The 15,122-nt window shown below is 36.3% G+C and overlaps 1 protein-coding gene across 8 annotated transcripts in view; it reads left to right on the top strand.

Moving 5' to 3' along the window:
- PTBP3 (polypyrimidine tract binding protein 3) overlaps window positions 1-6,373 on the top strand; it is a 122,228-nt gene extending 115,855 nt beyond the window's left edge. For all 8 annotated transcript variants that reach the window (XM_040481963.1, XM_040481962.1, XM_040481961.1 and 5 more), the window contains 2 exons: window positions 947-1,024; window positions 1,167-6,373. In XM_040481963.1, coding sequence (XP_040337897.1) covers window positions 947-1,024; window positions 1,167-1,299 — 211 coding nt within the window. In that variant the 3' untranslated portion in view covers window positions 1,300-6,373. The remainder of the gene's footprint in view (window positions 1-946; window positions 1,025-1,166) is intronic.
- Window positions 6,374-15,122: the final 8,749 nt, after the last annotated feature.

Raw genomic sequence — 15,122 nt, 5'->3', positions numbered from 1 at the left:
GGCTCAGAGACTGGAACCTGCTTCCGATTCTGTTTCTCCCTCTCTCTCTGCCCCTCCCCCGTTCATGCTTTGTCTCTCTCTGTCTCAAAAATAAATAAACGTTAAAAAAAAAAATTTTTTTTTTTAAATGAATAAACGTTAAAAAAAAAGAAGAAGAAGTCAAACATATTGTTTCTATGGTACCCTAAAGGTTACAGAGGACATCTCTTCCTTATGGAAGAGGAGTATCTAAAGGCCTTGAATACTAGGAGGCAATAGTAGTGAGGGGAGGGGGAAGCATCTTAGAGCCTGACTCCCACATACATGTATTCAGAATTACCCTAAAAGCCATTAAAAATGTAGACATCTGGTCAAGAGCCAACAAGTCAGAACTGGGAAGTAATTTTGGAAACACTAGAAGTAGTTTTGGAAATACCATTAACATTAATTACTGAAGCCAGTGGTATGGGTAATTATCGCTTTAAAAGAAATACAGATAGATTTTCTTGTTCTTTAAATACCTGCCCGTGTTTTTTAAAATTTTTTTAACGTTTATTTATTTTTGAGAGAGAGAGCACAAGCAGGGGAGAGGCAGAGAGAGAGGGAGACAGAGTCTGAAGCAGGCTTCAGGCTCTGAGCTGTCAGCACAGAGTCTGACGCAGGGCTTGAGCCCATGAACCATGATATCATGACCTGAGCTGATGTCAGATGCTTAACTGACTGAGCCACCCAGGTGCCCCAATACCTGCCCGTATTTTATGTAAAAGATTTTAGACCAAAGTACATTGTTTTAGAACATGTATGTGTCAACTTTGAACATCTTTCAGGGCAGTTCGAAAAGCCCTTTCAGGGCTTTATTGTCTTAGAAATGTGAGATACTCTGAAGATTTGACAGTTGAAAATTAATCTTTGGTTCATTTGAGAACTGGGGCTAAGATAGTTGACACTCTCTGTGATGTTTTCACAGCCCTTCTGTTACAGTGGATGATCTGAAGAACCTTTTCACAGAAGCTGGATGTTCAGTGAAGGCTTTTAAATTCTTTCAGTAAGTCCATGCTTTCAAGAAATACATTATTTTAAGTGGTGTGCAAATTTTAAAGGTAGTTCAATGAAGTCTTCTAGGGTTGGGGAGATTTGTGGGTAAAATTAATTCTACATACTTTTTATATTTCTTCCATTATTTTCAGGAAAGATCGCAAAATGGCACTCATTCAGTTGGGATCTGTGGAAGAAGCAATCCAGGCCCTCATTGAACTTCATAACCATGACCTTGGAGAAAATCATCACCTCAGAGTTTCCTTCTCAAAATCTACAATCTGATTTTTCTGTGAATTTTTCTTCTAAGACTGGACCATAATTTCAGTAAAACCTTCAGACATAGACTGAAGCAACTCAAGACCAATTCTGCCTCTTTCACAAAAATAACTCTGAGTTTGATATCCAAGTATATTCAGAAAATTAAGGGACGTTCTTTTTTTCCATTTTTCCCCCTTGCCAGTATGTGATCAAAGGTTCGTTTTTTCCTTTGTACCTTTGTACCTTAGTGTCTATGAAAATAACCTTCAGGAAAAAAAAATCAGGAAAAGAATTTTTTTAATAATTTAATTCCCTGTATTAAATTGGATTTCAAGAGGACAGTCTTTCTTTTAGTTTGGGTCCAGATCAGCCTTATACAACATTTCTAAACTCCTTTGTACTTTGGAAAAATTTAAACATACAGGCTTTTAAAATTACTTACAACAAAGTTTTTAACTTTATGATTCAGAAGTTCGACCCCTATAGGAAATTATGTTCACTTCTAAATTATATCAGTTGTTAGGCATGTATTGATAGATATTATACATAAACAAATTGGGTTGTATTGGAAGAAAATTTATAAACTTGCACATTTTCTTTCAATTGTTTCTTTTTTTCACTGTAAGACACTCCTTTGAAGAATACATATCTTTAATTTTTTAAGACTATTTGGAGAAATGAAGTGTCTCAGTTGTCCCCAAAGGAAATTAAGTGGAATCCAAGATCTGTTAAGGTGTCAAAAGAAATAGTAATTTTATGAGGAAAAATCATGGTTTAATTTTCAAAATGATACTATTTGCCGAGTAATATGATCTTCAAAAATTTAAAAAGAAAAATAATCCTACTTATAAACTACTTTTTTATAATTGTTTTCAGAAAAAAAAGTTTACAAGGAAAATATTCAGGTCTATCATATGGTTTGACAGATTTTTTAAAAGTTATTTTTGGTAAGGTCTTCTTTTAGAAAAAAATTAATCTCAAGGGTTTTTTGTACCACTATAATCTCTAATACTTATTCAGAATTACTGTCTATTTACTTAATTTCTTATTATGTGCCTTATTATGTGCTTATGATACAATAGGTTAGAATTTTATCTAAGTATCTTGAAAGCTATATTGTGGGCTTGGTGAGCATTTTGGTTTTTTTTCCCTGTTTTGGTAAGGATTTTAAAGTTTTTCATTGCAATTTTAAGTGGTTTTCAATAAGTAATAGTTTTTATTCAAATTTTTGGTGCTTTGGTGCAGAAATGGGGTGGGGAAGGGTGAATGGTTTGGGGAATAACTCAGTTGCACACCTGTAGGCCTCTTCACTTTGTGACCAATAGTGGTCATTGCCAGTTATAGCATACCAGTTTGGGACTATAAAATACAATTTCAGTTTCTGAATCTTGTCTAACCTTTATCACCCATTAGAATTTGTCTCAGGATTACTTGGTTTTTCTCAGTACAGTGTGATGCTCTTCTTTGTTAATGTAACTTTATTACTAAGTGTCCACATTATATGGGGTATGAGAAGGTGGGTCCTTTCTCATACTCTGTCCCTTTCTCTTTTTGGTTGAGTGTAAGAATGCATTTTAATGTTACTTCAGTGATTCTATAATGTAAAATTATTTCTTTTTAATAAGAAACTTTGCATTTGTTCATTATTTTTTCAATGCTTGATTAGATTTTTTTAAAGCAGAATTTGTCATAGGGGTCATTTTTGTCCATCCCTTTTACACTTTTCAGATTCTCAGAGTAGCTCATCTCACCTTTAAAAAGAGTATCTCCACTTCTTTACTATATTGCAGCCATTAATTCGAATGTTGGAAGATTTTTACAAAAATTTTACAGAAAATTGGAGACTACAAAAGATACTATAGGTTATAAAAAACAATTCACTTCACACTGAGGAGCAGGTATCTGATAGACTAGGAAGGAGGCCACTAAATTGAGATTCATTTCAAATGAATCCATTTTAGCATTGGCTGAATAGATAGTAATAATTAGCTATATAGTTTTTATTTTTTTCACTTTACAAAATGTGTGTTTACACATTTTTACCCCTCTGGTAAGAGGGGAGAGGAAAAAAAAAAACTTTTTTTTTTTTTTTTTTTTTGAGAAATCTCCCCAAATTTGCTTCTTTTTTCCTTCCATACAGGCACTATTATAATTTTCAGTGTCACATTTATTGGATTATTTTGTTTGCTTTGAGTTAGGAATTACGGTGTAATTTTAATTCATGATTCTCATAACATTTAGTGTCAGTGTAGCAGAAAGGAGATAGTAATAGTGTTGAATGTTAATTTTGAAGTAGGAAATGGCCTTTAAATCTGAGAGAGAACATTTGAATCTTTTTCAGGGATGTGTGTGTGTGTGTGTGTGTGTGTGTGTGTGTGTGTGTAGGTAAGTATGTATACATATACATGCACTCTTCTAATGTACATACATATACACATTACATACATTTTAATTTATTGACAAAATCAAATTAAGATTTGGAAAAGTGAGATATTCTTGTCTAAAACAGTACGTTTGAAATCTTCAATTTGTGTCTGAAATTAGCTGTAGTGCATGGATATTGCCCATATTGAGTTATTTACTATTTGAATTATAGAGGTCTACAGTATTTGTTGGCATAGTTTCTGTAGAGAGATTTAAAGATATCAGGGTAGTGGAAAAACTAGATCTTCATACTTTTGTTTTGGCATACATTTATTCAGTATCTTCTAAGCAATGTTTATTTTCACTGTTGAGCTGTCATAGTATCCTATTTTTTAAGTTTATTTACTTTATTTTAAGGACTGTTGTCTTAATCACTTCTGGAGGTGTCTTGACTTGTACACAAAGTATATATATTCAGGTCTTCAAAAAATAGCAGTACACGTTCAGCAATAGCAATGTATGCCAAAAAGTTTGAGATTTAAATAACTTGCATAGCAGTAAAATGTGTTTTGTGTGAGATACAAATAGAAAAATGACCCAGTATCTTAATATCTTAATCAATAACTTACTGAAGAATATCAGAATTCCCCGGTAGCTCCAATAGAATGCCATATAGTCTTTAAAAGTAAATATTATGATGTTATTTTTAGTAATGTTTCTTATTCTGTAGTTAAAAGTTGCAGATCTCACAATTTTTAAAGACTTAATTTCTGCCTGCCTAATTCCTTAAGGGAGCAATGTCTTATTTGGCTCCACCTAGGATGGTGATCATTGGTTCTGCTTCAGATGATAAAGAGATAACTCTCATAAATGTCATTAGGCAGTGGAATTTATATAATGAATATATTATCATGTAATTTCTGGTCCCACTAAATATTTTTGGGCAGAAGGTGACAAGCTCAAAAGTATGTGTATTTCCCCCCCTTGAGTCACTTAAAAACCCTAAGTTTGCCAAACTATCAATCTATCTCTTAGAAAACCTAATGTGTACTGCTATTTTTAAACCAAAAAGACAGCATGACTATGCGTAAAAGCATTTTTCTTAGCCTTTCGCCTTGATCAGTCGTTAACAAGAATAAAACTGCCAGACTTAAAATATTCTATTATTGTGCTTAAAAAATACAATTTAGATTGCACAGAAGTTTTCCTTTAAAGAAAATAGAACTCAGCTGTCCTTCAAAAGAGCTGTGTTGTTATCTACAAGACTATTTGCAGTCTTTTTTCACAGCAAATTCTAACAGTTATGAATGGTTTAAAGAGTAGAAAATTACTAAAATATTAGTGGGGGGTTTTATAGAGGGAAGAAAACAAAACAGGACCAAAGTTTATGTGCCTTCTTCAGTAGTCTTAATTGACCTTTTCTTCCTATTTGAGACTAAGGTAGTTATCAGTATTCTGGTTTTCAGGAAATATGTGCTATAAAGTTTTAAAAGAATGTTATCTCACAGACTATTCATACAAGCAAAGAATTGTAACTGTAGAAATGAGGTTTCAGTTACACTTCTGCCTTTATCACATGATATTCATTATATAGCATTGTGCAGGTCCAAGAATGAGCCGCTCTAAATCTCTGTGGTCGTCATTTTTGTTTTTGTAACCTGAGGCATATGTTCCAGAAAACAGGGATATTTGTCTGGTCCAGTGACCTTGGTGATAATAGTCATGATCGAAAGCTGCTTATAGCAAGCTTAAGTCAGCACTGTAAACAGATTTTGTTTTTGTTGTTGTTATTTTCAGTTTTTGAATCTATGTAGTAGTTGTATTAACAAATATTTAAATAGATATTTTTGATGTCATTTAAAAAACAAAACATGCTCTGGCCTTTTCCCCCCTTACCATTGTTACCCAGATCTTTTAAAAATTCATCCCATATCCAGAAAGTACTAATTATAGATTGCTGACCAAGCAAAGTTTTGCATCAAAATGTCACCTCATTGCTCTGACCAAAGACTTAACTGTTCTGGTTTTAACTCCTCTCATTAAGCATTTCTTCCCAAGCTCCTTTCTGCAAGAAGACCCAGTGCAAAGCGGCCTTTACTTTCTACTTCCTATTGGTGAATAGACTACTTAGAGAAAATGGGAGTATAAATGTGAACAGAATGGATTAGGATGACAAGGGTTTGATGGGCATTTTCAGTACTGTATTTAAGAAAAAAAAAATAGCACAGCTAGGAGCCTCTGACATTGTCTTGTGTTTTATGTGGTCTGTTCATAAAATTCCCTTTTTCAGTTTATAAGAATGTTCATCTAACAGAAGAAGATGCTGTAAATATTTGTAACAACATTTTTTTTAACCAGGCCAAAAAAGAAAAAAAAAAAAAGGTTTTTGGGAACAAGTTAACATATAAAGTGGTTTTATATAAAACATCAATTGTCTTGTATATTTTGATAAGCAGCAGTACCAGCTTTCATTTGTAACACAGTTTGTGGTGTTGGAAGAAGAGGATTCTGTGATTAAGTGAATTATGTTATAAATGCAAAGAGAAGATAAAATATTAAAAAACATATTTTCTAAATGCGTAGTGCATGGTTAATTCAAGCTTCTGTACACTACAGTATATTCCATTTTCGTTCAGTTTGTATATTTGCTGACAATTACTTGGTATCTCTAATCTCTTTTCCTAACAAGTATAGCATTGTAGCATGCCTTTTAATAAATGTCATGACATCTGTACTCTCTTAAAATTTTTCTGTGTTCTTGTGTCTGTACTTTGGGTTTCTTCTTGTCTTACTTGTAATTCTAATGATGTCATATTTTCTTTTCTTTTTCATAGCCATCCATCTAAACTTGTCATAGTTAGGGATCATAGCAAGCACATATTCATACAGCTTTAAAAACTGATGAAACCTTAAGTCTGCTAACCACCTCTCTTTTAATTAATTAAGGAATGATTTTTAATGAAAAGCATAGTGCTTTTCTAATAGTCCTACAATGCAACAACTTCTATGGCCCTCTCCCTGTAGCACAAGCATATTGGCACACTTGCATGAGTTCTCTTTCTCTCTCCTCTCTCCCTTTCTCCACCTTTCTGTGTAAGTGTCTAACACGCACAACTCTTCATATAAATGTGATTGCCAAACAAGAGTTGGAACACTTTTTCCAGTTCGGTTTTTGGCTTCCTGTGGGATTAGTATACATACTTGAAACATGAGGTGTCATTCCAGACCAAATTTGTGTTGCTTTTCGTTAAAAGGTAACACAGCTACAGCTGCCTATATATTGCTTTTACTTAGACAAAAGTATTATTTCTGTGTTCTTTAAAGACCTATTGGGTTGTAGGAGTTTTCTTTAATCTTTTACTAAGGATCTTTTGGAAGTGGGAATTTATTTTTAATGGAATAGGAAATTAGGTAACCACTATTGATCTTTGCTGGCTAGCCTGTAAAATCTCTTGTATCCGTAAATGTAATTACTTTTTTTTTTTTCCAGCATTACAGACATTTTTATCAACAAAAGATAAAATAACACTATGGCCAAATGAGGTTTTAAACTTGCTTTTCTGTGAAATGCTCATTTACACAGTAGAGGGCTTACAACCATCCCTGAGTCATGTAGTTTGGAAATAAATGGATCTAAGAGACCACCTAGTTCAGTTTACACTTTTTAAAGATCAGCAGTGCAGAGAAGAAAGTGACCGGCCCAAGGCCACATGACAGTTAATTGCAGAATCTGGACTAGAACCCAGGACTCTTTGGCATTACTCAGTACTCAGTGTTGCCCCTAGGGGTTCTGTCCTGCCAACTGTTAGGATTGTGATCTTGAATGTCTGTACGCAGGATTGAGGTACTTCTATGCTGTTCTGAAAGCTACTAAGACCAATTTGAAAGCATTGCATAGTGGTGGGGGTGTTTCTGCTGAAGAGTAAAAAAAATGCTTACCTCCTTTTGAAAAGTTTAAGCTGAAAATGTAATTACAAGTTGCAAGTTTGAGAACTCTTAAAAACAGTTGCTGTTTGTATTACTTTGCTAGGGCTGACATGACAAAGTACCACAGACTAGGTGACTTAAACAAAAATTAATTTTCTTAATTCTGGAGACTGAAGTTTCAGATCAATGTGTCAGCAGGGTTGATTTCTCCTGAGACCTCTTTCCTTGGCTTATAGATGGCCATCCTCTCCCCGTGCCTTGACATGGTCTTTCCTCTCTTGTGTAACTGTGGAATGTCAGCCTAAATCCATAAACCAAATAGTCTTAAACTCTTGCCTTCAATAGCAAGCCCCCAGAATGGATCCTGAGGCCTCTCTAGGCAATTCTAGTCTGAATACATGTGGCTAAAACTATCCTATAGCTAATTATTAATATGTAGGAACACATACACTGCAATAATTATCTAGTCTTCATTTTTTAAAAGATTTTTTTAAGGTTTTTTTTTTTTTTTTATTTACTTATTTTAAAAGAGGGAGAAAGCGCATAAGCAGGGAAGGGGCAGTGAGAGACAATCCCAAGCAGGCTCCACACTGTCAGCGCAGAGCCCAAGGCTAGGCTCAAACCTAGCTGTGAGATCATGACCTGAGTCGAAACCAAGAGTTGGACACTTAACCGACTGAGCCCCTCTTCACTTTTAGAAATGAGCCATTTCAGAGCAGTGGCCATTTCTAAGATATACCAATACTAGAAGGACAGTTGAAGAAATCAGAGGACACCATCAAAGCTATGTCAGATTTTTAATGGCCAACATTTGTTGATTGAACTAGGACTGAAAATTGAACTTAGGAATAGTTCAAAGTGTTAAACTCCACTCTTTGCAATCTGAGTGATTATTCCTACATCATCAATTTTTTTTTTCTGTTCTCCTATTTCAGCTTTTAGTGGAAATTCATCACTGTGTTTCTAGCAAAATACACTGAACTGATAAAATTCTAATAATTTTGTTGGAAATACTGCACTTACAAGCCATCGGGTTTGAATGTAGAACTTTCAACTCTGCTGGTACAAAGTATAGTTCACCAGGAAAAATTAATAATTCTGGTGTTCCACGCAGGGCCATTTAACCAAATGAAAGCTGGTATTAGTTGTATTAATTAAAGTAAACTTCAAGGCATCAGGCATTATTAGAGATAAAGAGATTTCATAATCTATAAAATGGAATACTTTATAGTTATGCAAAATATATAATAAAACTGCATAAAAGCTACATGAAGAATCTCACAGATGTGATGTTGAACAAATAAAGCTGTACACAAAAGAGTAGATAATGTATAATTCCATTTACATCAAAAACAAGATAGTGGTTACCTTTGGAAAGGTGGTAATTGAGGGCATGAGAGGTTCTGGTGTGTGGTTAATGTTTGATTTCTTAACCTTTGCACCAGTTATCCAGGAGTGTTTACTTTCTGGTGATTCATTCAGCTTGGACACTTTAGATTTGTACATTTATCTGTGTGTTATACTTCAATTAAAAGGATTTTGAGAGGCGCCTGGGTGGCTCAGTCAGTTAAAAATCCGACTTCAACTCAGGTCATGACCTCACAGCTCCTGAGTTGGAGACTCGAGTCAGGCTCCGCTGACAGCTCAGAGCTTGGAGCCTGCTTCAGATCTCTCTCTCTCTCTCTCTCTCTCTCTCTCTCTCTCTCTCCCTCTCTCTCTCTCTCTCTCTCTCTCTCTCTCTCTCTCTCAAAAATAAACATTAAAAAAATTTTTTTAAAGGATTTTGAAAAATGTAATTCAGCAAGGAGCTATAAACCATTCTTGGTGCTTAACCTAGCTGATTATTCAATCCTAGTAAGTAAGACCTGTTGTAAAGTACTCAAGATACCATGAACTGGGTTTCACAGCGTAACCCTCCTGCACATGTACGGCATTTCTCTAACCATGGCATACCTATAGGAAAAATAGTACCTTCAACAAAACAAAAAGCACAAATTGTTTTCAAGTAAATTTTACATTTTTGAAAATTTTACACCCAACTCATCCAGAAAAGTTTTCATTAATAAATAGTTTTGTTTTTGCAACTATAAGCCTGATCATATGGGCTATTTGATGTCTAATCCCATATATCCACCAAGAAAAGCCAGAAAGACCCCTAGCTCGCTAGCATCCTTAAAGGAAGAGACTTTATACAAAAGGCTTAGCAAAACTTGTCCTTAAGATTCTCAAATATATACTAATCAGTGTGATGAACCCCCATGTACCCAATACCCACTGCAACCAGTGACTGATTTGGTTTCATCTATTCATCTCATTCCTTGGATGATTTTGAAGCAAGTCCCAGTCATCATATGATGTCATCTGTAAACACTTAAGTATGTGTAAGTACATATGTTGTAGTTGCTGATAAAGTCTTTCAATACAGTATATAGCTTTCCTTTCCATCATTTTGATGTTGTTCCCTTGCAACTTAATTGTTGAAGAAATTGAGCTATTTACTATGTAAAAATTCAGTCTGGATTTCACTGAGTATGTATGTCCCATGATGTTACTTCTTTAATGTCTCCCCACTTCAGATTTTCTGTAAATTGGGAGCTACTGCTTTCCTCACCTTCCTCCTGACCTCCCTCCTTTTTTGGGGGTGGGGAGAGAGAAGAATACTTCATAGATAGCATTGGGCATTTAAGTGTGTCAAAATGGTACTAGCCATTGTTGACTATCCTATAAATTCATTAATTTGTAAGGATAACAAAATGGCAAAGTTCTGTCCTGCCTTTTGCATTTATTATTGTGAAGGTAAACACTTGATTCTTGGCCTTTACTTGCCTGTTTTCAAAATGATTCTTTTGTTTTCTGTCATCCTCCAAAACTTTATTTGCCTTGGTGTTTTATTTTAAGCCTGTGCTTTTGTGAAAAATTTCAAACATTTGTGAAAGTAGAAAGCTTAGTATAAGAAACTTCATGTTTCTGTCACCTAACTTGTACAATTCACATTCAGTGTTTTCTATACCCATGCACACTCTCTCCTTCCACTTGGAAGATTATTAATAATTTAAACCACTTTATATAATAGTTTTCAAACTGGTAAAAAAGTTTATAGTATTTTTTAATTGTTTATTGTGAGAGGGGGTGGGGGGAGGGGCAGAAAGAGAGGGAGAGAGAATCCCAAGCAGGCTCCACACTGTCCGCACAGAGCCCATTGTGGGGTTCAGTCTCAGAAACCATGAGATCATGACCTGAGCTGAAATCAAGGGTCAGACCAACTGAGCCATTTAAGTGCCCTTGTTTATTGTATAGTATTTTTAAAAGTCTACCTAATTCGTAATTTTAGTCATTTTTTAATCTTTTTTTTTTCAGTCGTGCCTTTCTTTTTCTTCAGCCATCTTGCCAGAAGTATTTTTAAAGAACTTGCTTTTCAGTTGTTTTGATCTCCCAAATAAGTTTGTTTTTTAGTTTGTTAATGCTTTATTATTTTTATACTACCTTTGATTTTATTTTGTGTTTCTTTTGGAAAAGATTTTTGATATATTAATCATAGCTGTATACTCCAATTTCCTAGTTTATCCTAAGGATTTCTACTGCATATCTATTCTTTGTGACAAAAGCAATAAATATGAGAAAATATGAGAGAGATAAAATGATTTGAGTAGGAATAAAAACTTACTTTTTTTAAAAAAGGTGCGAGGGGTGCACCCGGGTGGTTCAGTCAGTTGAGTGTTCAACTCTTGATTTCCTCTCAGGTCATGATCCCTGGGTCACAAGATCTAGCCCCACATTGGGCTCTGTTCTGAACATGGAGCTTAAGATTCTCTCTCCCTCTGCCCCTCTCCCCTGCTCATGCTTGCTCTCTAAAATTAAAAAAAATAATAAAAAAGAAGGTTTAGGATGTCCCAATGATTCTCTCACCCCCCATACCTCTTACTGTTGTAGTTTTATGTAGACCAATTTCATAGACACATATATTTGCTGGGAAGCTTAAAGTTGAAAAGTTACTCTAGCCATGCCATCAAGGAACATAGTAATGGTGCAAAGGACTGGTGTGTCTTTTGTTGTAACTTGATGCTGGCTTACAAACTAGTTCTAAAGAATCTACCTGATTTTTCTTCTCTCCCTCTTCCTCCTTTGGGTAACAGGAAATTTTTTCTTCAGATTTCAGTATCAGCTTAGCTACGTGCTTGGAACAGGTTGGTTGGTTCTCAGATACTATGAAAAATGTGGCTTGTGTGACTTCCAAGGCTGTGTTCTCTGTGTTGACAGAAAGCTAGTTTACATCCACTTTCAGGTCACAGCAAGGCCCCTTTTTGGCAATAGAATATTAGGCTGATGAAACCTGACTTGGTTATCTGTAACAACTTCCTGGCATCAGTAGGTGACTTCAGAGTGCATACTGTAGTTGGTTATTATTGTCTTTGCATGATCATTTGGTTAATAGCCATTTTTTGCACTAGACCATAAACTCCATGAAGACAAAGTCATGGTGCTGTTTTATTTTATTTTATTTTTTCAACGTTTATTTATTTTTTTTGGGACAGAGAGAGACATAGCATGAACGGGGGAGGGGCAGAGAGAGAGGGAGACACAGAATCGGAAACAGGCTCCAGGCTCCGAGCCATCAGCCCAGAGCCTGACGCGGGGCTCGAACTCACTGACCGCGAGATCGTGACCTGGCTGAAGTCGGACGCTTAACCGACTGCGCCACCCAGGTGCCCCATGGTGCTGTTTTAAAAGCCAGCATTGTATGTCCAGAACCAACTGCACTACCCTGTGTACTTAACAAATACTGGTTAAACAAGTAAAAAAATAAAAAATAAAAAATAAAAATAAAAATAATATATATATATGAAGAATCTACCTGATTTATTGATATCTAGTGTTTTTAAACATCTCTCAATAGGGTCCAAGAACAGTGGCTATCAGTTTCAGATTTTCCAAAACAAGCATAAGATCTGTATATTCAAAACATGGCTTCCAGGTTTTTTTTCTTTAAACACACACACACACACACACACACACACACACACACACACACACAGCAGATCTTCAAGCTACAAAATTGTTTGCTTGTGTGCCTGATGTATGACAAGTTAGCTCACTTTTAGATTAATTACTGTGGGGGCACCTGGGTGACTCACTTGGCTCAGGTCATGATCTGATGGGTTGAGTTTGAGTCCCGCATCAGGCTCTGTGCTGACAGCTTAGAGCCTGGAGACTGCTTCGGATTCTGTGTCTCCCTCTCTGCCCCTCCCCCTGTCACACCCTGTCTCTCTGTCTCAAAAATAAATAAACATTAAAAAAAAATTTTTTTAGGGTGCCTGGGTGGCTCAGTTGGTTAAGCATGTGACTTCAGCTCAGGTCATGATCTCACAGTTTGTGAGTTCGAGCTCTGTATCAGGCTCTGTGCTGCCAGCTCTCAGAGCCTGGAGCCTGCTTTGGATTCCGTGTCACCCTCTCTCTCTCTCTTCCTCCCTGGCTCACACTCTGTCTCTGTCTCTCTCTCTCTCTCTGTCTCTCTCTCTCTCTCTGTCTCTCTCAAAAATAAATAAGCATTAAAAATTTTTTCTTTTAATTTTTTTCAGATTAATTACCCTGAATTCTCACAAATAAAGGCATGAAGATTAAAGAGATTACAGGATTCTAATGATAACCCCTGTTCAGTAAGTAGCAGTTTTTCCTTAAAACACCCATGCAGAGACCAGCATATGGTAGATTATCTGTTGAATAAATAAAGAGTTGCCATTGCCTTGCAGTGGTAGGAGTTTATGGTGGGACCAGCCCTAAATTCTTTACCTTGGCAGTGCCCATCCTCCATTCCTGAACTAAAAATACTAAGACCATTATAGATAGAACCCTGGTGTTTTCTGGTAACTTTGCAAACTGGCTATTATAGACCAACAATCTTGTCTAAACCAAGCGGCCAGCTGATTAATGAAATACACAGAAAGCTGAATAAATACAGAAGGAAGTGGGGGGAGGGGGGGGCCCTGCCTCAACCTACAAAAATACCTACTCTCCACGTCAGGGCTTTGGGAATTTTGTGACAAACTCCCAACGGCACAATTATCTTTTACATTATTTGTATTTGCAGTATTTGCAGATCCCTACCCTTACTGAGACTGTTGCTTCTAACCTATACATTTTTGGGGTACCATAATTTCTTCGATGATGTCCCCCAGAAGCAAAGGTTTCCTACATCTGGTCAGTCCCAAGGAACCCAAAATATTCCCCTGTGTAATGTATTAGATAGTTGGTTTCTTTTCCGCTTGACTTGTACATGGCTGCCTTCTGTGTCCTCATGGTTGTGTGTGTGTGTGTGTGTGTGTATGTCTTTCTGTATAAGCACACCAGTCATATTGGATTAGGGCCCACCCATCTGGCCTCATTTTACTTTAATTACAGCTTTAAAGGCCCTATCTCCAAATATAGTTACACTCTGAGGTACTGGAGGACTTTAACATGAATTTGGTGGGTGGGTGAGGGTGGGGGCACAAATTAGTCCATAACACATTTTCCCCTAGGAGTGCATGACCCTGCTAAGAGAATCTTCAGGACCTTAGGAGCCAGAGTTTCAGAAAAACTGTCTTTTCCTTAATCTTACTATCTGTGGTCTGTGCTATCTATGTAGGAAAAAAATTCAGAATTGAGACTACAGAGGTTTGAAAGTAAAATTTTTTAATTGTTAAAAACATAATTCTCATACAATAATAGACACGAGTTAAAGTTTTATTTAACTCAATGAAGGAGCTGGCAGGATGACAAGCTGTGTAGAAAAGAACTACGTTTCATGTAATCAGTGGGAAAAGAAATTCTAAAATGAAATTTCTAATTTAGATATAAAACCAGCTAATCTTCAAGCAATTAAACCCAACACTTGGGGTTCTCTTCTCTACTGGACATAGATGTGTTTTTTTTAAGTTTATGTATTTGCGAGAGAATATGAGCAAGCTGGGGAGGGCAGAGAGAGAGAGGAGAGAGTGAATGTGAGAAGTAAGCCCACTGACCCAATCAAAGGAGGGACATGGAGACTGAGCACAGTGAAGCAGGGCTTTAATCAACATTCTTGCAAGAGCCTGTCTGATGGACAGGCACACTCTGGTAGGTTAGTCTCCTAGTGTGCAGGTCCCTCCCCTGATTCCTCATTGGCTGAGGACTACAGAGGCTACACCATTAGCCGGAAGTTGCCTATGCCCATGTAAGGCAAAAAGTAGTCTGATTGGAACAAATGTACATCCCCTCACGTGATGCAGAAACTTCAGTTCTTTGGCACATGCTCATTGCAGAGCCCACAAAATGGAGAGGATAAAAAGAACCAGGAAGTGAAGCGTCTAAGGATTTGGGACTCCATTGTTGGGAGAGGTTCGTACATATTTCCAAAAGGTTGTAAACCTATTAACTAGATAGCACAGCTTTTTGTTTTATTTCAGAAAGTGAAACCTTTCACTTCTCGCAGAGAATCCCAAGCAGGATCCGTGCTGTTAGCACAGAGCCTGACATGGGGCTCGATCTCATAAATATGAGATCGTGACCTGAGCTGAAATCAAAAGTCAGATGATTATTCC

Source organism: Herpailurus yagouaroundi, unplaced genomic scaffold, assembly GCF_014898765.1.
Source record: "Herpailurus yagouaroundi ecotype Mexico unplaced genomic scaffold, PumYag 160, whole genome shotgun sequence".
Taxonomy (NCBI): domain Eukaryota; kingdom Metazoa; phylum Chordata; class Mammalia; order Carnivora; family Felidae; genus Herpailurus; species Herpailurus yagouaroundi.
This window is presented reverse-complemented; position numbering and strand designations above follow the sequence as displayed.